At 59.0% G+C, this 7291-nt stretch overlaps 2 protein-coding genes across 2 annotated transcripts; one reads left to right on the top strand and one right to left on the bottom strand.

Annotated features, from left to right (window-relative positions):
• Nucleotides 1–530: 530 nt before the first annotated feature.
• Nucleotides 531–4047, bottom strand: GUITHDRAFT_144910 (hypothetical protein; the record flags this gene model as incomplete). Its single annotated transcript, XM_005824567.1, has 6 exons — nucleotides 531–1254; nucleotides 1374–1535; nucleotides 1709–2070; nucleotides 2261–2437; nucleotides 2488–3027; nucleotides 3328–4047. 6 exons carry the CDS (start codon nucleotides 4045–4047, stop codon nucleotides 531–533), a joined length of 2685 nt encoding a protein of 894 aa, XP_005824624.1.
• A 533-nt stretch (nucleotides 4048–4580) lies between these two features.
• GUITHDRAFT_144911 (hypothetical protein) lies at nucleotides 4581–7208 on the top strand (the record flags this gene model as incomplete). Its single annotated transcript, XM_005824568.1, has 8 exons — nucleotides 4581–4985; nucleotides 5173–5400; nucleotides 5644–5811; nucleotides 5864–5934; nucleotides 6220–6294; nucleotides 6342–6378; nucleotides 6793–6869; nucleotides 7127–7208. Coding segments are annotated over 8 exons (1143 nt in total), but the record flags the coding sequence as incomplete, so codon positions are not given.
• Between the last annotated feature and the right edge of the window lie 83 nt (nucleotides 7209–7291).

Here is a 7291-nt window from a genome sequence, read left to right on the forward strand (position 1 = left end):
AACCTGCAGTCCAGTGAGACCCTCCGCATCCTCCCTTCTGACTTACGTGTTGGGAATCTGAACGATCTCCTCCTCGTCTTCGTCCTCCTCCTCCCTCTCGCCGCCTCTCCTCTCCTCTGCTCGCGGGTCAGTCTGTGTACGGTCAAAGGTGGAGGTGCTTGCCTAGCTGGGGAGTATCGACATCCATCTTGTCCTTCCGCTCCTCCTTGGGCTGAGACTCGGAGCTGCTGCAACGTTAAAGCAGAAAGACAAGGGAAGCAGGGGAGGAGAGGAAAGAAGGAGAGGAGAGGAGGAGATGAGAGAGGAGAGGAGAGGAGGGGAGAGGCAGGGGGAGGGAAGGGGAAACGGAGGAGGAGAGGATAGAGTTAGTTACCTTGATTGCTGGGGCATAACGGACATAAGGAAGGCATGAAGGAGTTTAGTCGGCTGAGGCAGAACTGTGTACAAGTGAGTCTCTGCAGCCAAAGAAAATCCTTCCTCCTTCTCTTCTCCCCCTCCCCCCTTACTCTTCCACCTCGTCGTCCTCGTCCTCATCCTCCTCTATCCTCCTCTTCTACACTCTCACCATGCGCAGGAGCAGAGAGGATGTCGTGCGTTAGGGAGCTGTCCTCCTTCTTGCTGGCATCCAGTAGCCGCTGCTGCTTCCTCTGCTTCCTTCCCTTCTTCCCTGCTCCGAACGCCAGGCTGAACATGGAGGCTCGACCCGCCTCCTCCTCAACCATTATCTCTCTTTCCTTGTGCTCCTCCTCTCTCCCCTCGCCGTCCACCCTGTGGAAGCCGCCTCGTCCCGCTACCGTCAGCCACGCGTTGTCCCTCCCGCTCTCCGCGTCCCACACGTAGGCGAGGAACGAGGAGCCATGGCCGTGAGGAGAGAACAGCTTCGAGGTCTTGGGAACCTTCCAGACCTGGGAGGGGACGGAGCTGCTGGCGTTGCAGCGGAGGATGAAGGAGACGTCGTCAGCCGCGACGGAGAAGGCGAACTCGGGCCGAGACGGGTGGGCGACAAGGCCGCAGGAAGAGACATCGAAGGCCCAGGACAGCGAGCAGGACAAGAGATTCCAGACCGCTACGGTGAAGCGGGAGGCGGCGACGAGGGAGGGGGAGGAAGGGAGGAAGAGGAGGGTCTCGATCGGCTCGGTGACGCTCGCATGCGACAACACCTTCTTGAGCTCCAGCGGCTCGCTGGTCCAGACGGTGACGTTGCAGTAGAAGGCGATGGCGAGGAGCGTGCCGTCGGGAGAGAAGCAGGAGGCCCTGAGAAGCATGTTTAAGTCCTCTCCTCTCCGCTCCGCTCCGCTCCTCCTCTCCTCTCCTCTCCTCTCCTCTCCTCTCCTCTCCTCTCCTCTCCTCTCCTCTCCTCTCCTCTCCCTGACCTGCATGGAACTTGTCGGTAACTCCCGACTGCCGTGCATTTCCACGTGCTAGTCGGCAGGGCCTCCCTCGCCTTCGCCTCCTTGCCGGACCTGCTGGGGGGCGCCATGCCCAGGTCCCTGCTGGAGAGCGTCCAGAGCTTGAAGTTGCCGTCGAAACCAGCACTGAGAGAGGAGAACTCAACGAAGAGAAGAGAGAGAGGAGAGGAGAGATAGAGCGACAGCGAGAGACAGAGAGAGACAGAGAGAGAAGGATACATGACAGGAGCAGGAGCAGGAGCAGGAGCAGGAGGAGGAGGAGGAGCAGGAGCAGGAGGAGGAGGAGTCTCGGGTTGTACCTGACGACGCTCTGGTTCACAGGGTTGAACGTGAGGGTTCCGACCCGTCCGTTATGTGGGTTAACGATCCGAGTCAGCGCCTGGAACATCCCGTCGGTCAACCTCCAGAAGCTCAGCTGGAAGAAGGCCCCAGCTGAGCTGTCATCTCCCTCCACCCCCTTATCCTCCTGCGAGGGACGGGGTCCGTGGACCACCGCCAGGTGCTCCCCGTCCGAGCTGACGGCAAGCTGAAGGATGCGGGGGTTGGGGTCAACGGGCCTCTTGGCCTTGCCGTACTCGGCGTGGATAGGAGCCTGGGAGATGGTATTCCTGTTGACCACCTCTAGAGACTGCACATGCTTGCCGTTGACAGAGTCCCAGATCTGCTGGAAGGTGAGACGATAGCGGAGGATGAGATTGAGGAGAAGGAGGGAGGGAGGGAGGGAGGGAGGGAGGAAGAGGGAGGAAGAGGGAGGGAGGGAGGAGGAGGAGGAGGAGGAGGAGGAGGAGGAGGAGGAGGAGGAGGAGGAGGTGGTGGTGGTGGTGGTGGTGGTGACGGGTTGGACTCTCAACCTGTAGTGTCGTTCCTCTTGGGTTCAACAGGACATGTCCGTGTCTCGGCTCGATGCCGAGGATCGAAGCAAAGCTACTCGAGTCGTCTGCTCCCCCCTTGGTCCCCTCACTGGGTATGGGGAGGAGGCGCAGAGTCTTGACGATCTTCCTCGTTAGCAGATTCACCAGCTGGACATTCTGCTCGGTCCGTCAGCTCCCCGCACTCTCCTCCTCCTCCTCTCCTCTACCTGCTCCTCGCACAGCACGGCAACGACTGTCCCGCAGCTGCTGACGGCCATGGCGTTGACAGGTCCTCCGAGTCGCGGGAGGAACTGACGGTAGCCAGTCTCCAATTGCCACATCACCAGCACCCCCTCATTCCCTGCTGAGAGCAGGTACGCCCCGTCCTCGCTGATCCCCATGCACCTGACCGCGGACGCATGCCAGTGCATGTTGTGCTTGCTGCAGACGGGAGGGTCGGAGACGCCGCTCTTGTCATGCAGCACGTTGAACCAGAGGAAAATCTCCCCTCTCTCGTCTCCCACGGCCACGAACTTGCCCTCCGGGTGGCAAGTGACCGCCACCACGTCCCTCGCGTGCCTGAGCTCGACGGGCTTCCTCTTGTCGTCGTCTGCTGAGTCCGTGTAGAACAGGAGGAGGTCTCTGCCGGTGACAGCGAAGAGCGTGTTGCCGTCCGCGGTGATGGAGAGCTTCGCCGGGGTCCTTGTCTTGAACAGTCTCTGTACAGAAGTGAGGATACAAGTGCGAGCTAGTAGGAGAAAGTCGAGCTGCAGGACACATAACAACAGATGCAGGGGCAGGGGCAGGACGAGCAAGAGGAAGAAGGAGCAGCAGCAGCAGCAGCAGCAGCCAGAGCATGAGCACGAAAAGGAGCAAGAGCAGGGAGAAGCAGGAGGAGGACGAGGACGAGAAGCAGCAGCAGCAGCAGCAGGACAAGGAAGAGCAGGAGGAGGAAGAGAAAGAGCAGCAGGAGGAGGAGGACAAGGAGCAGCAGGACAAGGAAAGCAGGAGGAGGAGCAGGAGGAGGAGCAGAAGGAGAAGGAAGGGCAGCAGCAAGATCTGCTCACCTTCTGCCGCCCTGTCTCCAGATCCACCACGTTCACAGTTCCAGAGGACTTCTTGCCCCCCTCCTTCCCCTTGCCATCTCCCTCCTTGACCATTGCAACATAGGCAAGCCTGGCATCGGAGGAGAGGACGAAGCTGTTGATGGGGAATGGCAGGCTCCAGACCTTGAGGTCCGTCCCGTCCGAGACGTCCCACAGCCGTAGGCAGCCGTCCAGGGAGGAGGTGAAGGCCTGAGAGACGTTGAAGGGATGGAGGGAGATCCCTGAGACCTGCCGCGTGTGCCCCTCAAGAGCGAACATCTTCTTCCCCGACAGTGTACTGTGAACTTCCACATGGCTCGCCCAGCTCGTGAGCATTTTCTTCCCGTCCCTGCTGAAGCACACTGCTGCATGCACACGCTCGGTCCTCGGCTCTCTCCCTGACCCAGGTCCATCCCTTCTCCCTCTCCCGTCGTCCCTCCTGTGCTGACCACCGCTGCTCTTCTTCCCGCCCTCCTTCACGGTTTCGCCCCCTTTTCTCCCCTGATCGTTCTTCTCCCCTCCTTGTTCGCCTTCTCCTTCTTGCTCCTCTCCTTTCCCTCCGCCTCTGTTCCCTTGTCCCTCATCCTCTTCTCCTCTCCGCCTCTCTCCTCCTCCTTCTCCTCCTTCCCCTCCTTCTCCTTCCCTTTTCCTTTCGCCATCTTTCCGCACGTGCGCCCCCGCCTCAGGAATTCTTACCCTCATCCCCCCGCTATTCAAGTTTCTGGTAGCGCCATAACCGTCGTAACCGTTATAATGACCACCACGGTGACCAGGCTTATCTCAAGACATGGGAGGGGGCAAGATGGAAGCGAGGGGAAGGCGGAAGTTGGTGGGCGGGGGGCAGGACAGGACAGGACAGAGCAGGACAGGACAGGCAACAGAGCAAGGCAGGGCAGGGCAGGGCAGGGCAGGGCAGGGCAGGGCAGGGCAGGGCAGGGCAGGGCAGGGCAGGGCAGGGCAGGGCAGGGCAGGGCAGGGCAGGGCAGGGCAGGACAGGCAACAGAGCAGGGCAGGACAGGACAGAGCAGGGCAGAGCAGGGCAGGGCAGGGCAGGGCAGGGCAGGGCAGGGCAGGGCAGGGCAGGGGAGGACTATGCAAACTATTATGCTGCTATTTGTGAAGCCTCCAAGTTTTGAACGAGTGGAAGTAGAGAGAGGGAATAGGAAAAGGGGTTAGGCCAAGGCAAAGCAATTCAAAATACCTTGACGAGATGATGCTGATTTGTTGTTCCCGGCATGATCTTGCGATCATGTTCACATTTCGTCTATTATCCTGACAGTCTTTCGCATCATGCAGTGCAAGGACACATGGCGGAATCTGTTCGATCGAAGTTTCAGAGGTCAGTAAGGAAGCTGATCCGCATGGGGAGGAGAGATTCCTTCGTGGGCTTCGAGGAGCAGCCCATTGTCAACTTCATCAGGCACAGGTACGATGCTGTCAAGGACGTGTTTGTCAAGGATGAAGTGAAGGCGATGCTGGAGACAAACACTCTCAAGGTGGCGCTGGAAGGAGCGACGAGGGAGCTGTACAGGATCAAGATCATGACTAAGTTCCGAGGGAGCGACAACTACGTTGCCAAGAGGTACAAGAGTCACGTGCAAGCCACCGACGAGATGTACTTCACGGACTGCAAGATGCAGGTGAGGAGCTGTGGTGCCCGCGGGGAGAGGAGGAAGGAGGAGGGAGGGAGGGAGGGAGAAGGGAGGGAGGGGGAAGGGAGGGAGGGAGAAGGGAGGAGGAGGGCTGACGTCGCTGAAAGATGATAGCCAAGAAGATGGCGGACGACTTCAACAAGCTGAAGCCTCCCACCGGATCGACTTCCTAGAGAGTTTCGTGCTCGAGATGGCAACGGGGGACGGAGGAAAGCAGCTCTTCACAGCCGAGAAGTTCGTCCAAGGAGACTACCAGAAGCATTCCTCCAACAGCGGGTTCGTGCAGGAGGTTCACCATAGGATGACTCCCCACGCCTTCAGCCACTTCAGCTATGTGCACAGCAAGGGAAGGTTGATGATTGTGGACATCCAGGGTGTGGGAGACCTCTGGACAGACCCGCAGGTGATGCGGTGGAGGAGGCCAGCGCGTGCCCTTGTCCCTCTTGCTTCCATCGTGCTGCTCCCTGCTCCCTGCTCCCTGCTCCATGCTCCATGCTCCATGCTCCATGCTCCTTGCTCCTTGCTCCCTGCTCCAGCACCCTGCTCCTGCTCCTGCTCCTGCTCCTGCTCCTGCTGCTCATCCTCCTCTCTTCTCCTCTCCTCCATCTCCCCCCTCTTTCTCTTCTGCTCATCTTCCTTTTCACAGATTCACTCGGTCGAAGACGAGCATGCCTTCGGCGTGGGCAATTTGGGCCTGACGGGCATCGCAAAATTCTTCCGCACCTACCACTACAACCCGCTGTGCGAGTGGATAGGCCTCATTCCCTTCCAGCAGAGCCCCAGCGACCTTCCACCTTCCATAGACTGGGAAGAGGTGGGCTGCAGCTGGGGTTGGAGGAGGCGGAGGGGTGAGGGTGGGATGGCAGGCGGCGCATGATTGGAAACTGAGCGACCTGGCGAAGAAGAAGAACTCGCAGCGACCGTTCATAGCGAAGCTGTAGGTTGAGGAAGGGGGAGGGAGGGAGGGGAAGGAGTGGAGGAGAAATAGGTGATTGGAGAGGAATACAGACGGGAAGGGAGGAGAGAAAGATTATGCTGGAATAGCAAGTGGCTGGAAGAGAGCGAAGGAAAGAAGAGAGGAGGGAGAGGAGGCAGGGAGGAAGAGAGAGGAGGGAGAGGAGGGAGAGGAGGGAGAGAGCGAGGCATCGAGGGAGGAAGGAATGTAGAGGAGGAGGGAGGGAGGAAAGGGGAAAGGATCGTAGGGTAATGTACATGACGGCAGGTGCTCAAAACTTGGAGCAGACGTGCATTTCCAGATGGCAAAGATGTACGAGAATGGAGTCTTCAGCGATGACGGGTGAAGAGAAGAAAGTTTGTTGCATGACATGATGAACATGCTGACAGTCGTGGCGATGTTGAGTCTGCCTTGTTCATGTGCAATGTGCCGCTAAGATGGGATATGCTAAGGCGAATGTGATCATGGCCAAGGTGAGAAGAGGGAGAGGGAGAGGGAAAGCGAGAGGGAGAGGGAGAGGGAGAGCGAGGGAAAGAGGGAGAGCGAGGGAAAGAGGGAGAGCGAGGGGGAGAGCGAGAGGAAGAGCGAGAGGGAGAGCGAGGGAGACAGGAAGGGAGAGGGAGGGAGAACCAGAGGGAGAGGGAGAGGGAGGGAGAGAGACGGGGAGGGAGTGGGAGGGAGGGAGGGCAAGAGCGAGAGAATGCGAAGGAGAAGAAGAAAGGAAACAACACTGTCAGAAGGACGAAGGCAACAACTACAGCTTCCATCATGATTGTGCTAGAACAATTTGTTCCTTCCTCCTCTTCTTCCTCTCGCCTGCTCATCGCATCTCTGCTGCAGCTCTACTCGGGTATTGCCCGAGACGTGCTCCGAGACTACAAGATGGAGGAAGACCCTGGCAAAGCGTTCGAGCACTGGTACGTGGGAAGTGAAAGGGAAGGAGGAGGGAGAGAGGGAGGGAAAGTGGGCAGGAGACAGGAAACAGGAAGGGCGAGGAGCAGGAGCAGGAGCAGGAGCAGGAGCAGGAGCAGGAGCAGGAGCAGGAGCAGGAGCAGGAGCAGGAGCAGGAGCAGGAGCCAGCAGACAGACGTGGACGTGGACGTGGGCGTTGACGAGGACGAGGACGGACAGGAGGAGCAGGAGGAGCAGGAGGAGGGATTAATGATTGTGTCAGGCTGGAAGCGGCGAAGGAGAAGGAGCACACGGCCATGCACATGGTGGCGCAATTCTACGAGGGGACTCTGACGGCTCCTAACGTCGAGATCTCCTACAAGTAATGATGATGATGATGATGATGATGATGATGATGACGATGACGATGACGATGATGATGATGATG

Source organism: Guillardia theta (genome assembly GCF_000315625.1).
Source record: "Guillardia theta CCMP2712 unplaced genomic scaffold GUITHscaffold_93, whole genome shotgun sequence".
NCBI classification, from domain to species: domain Eukaryota; class Cryptophyceae; order Pyrenomonadales; family Geminigeraceae; genus Guillardia; species Guillardia theta.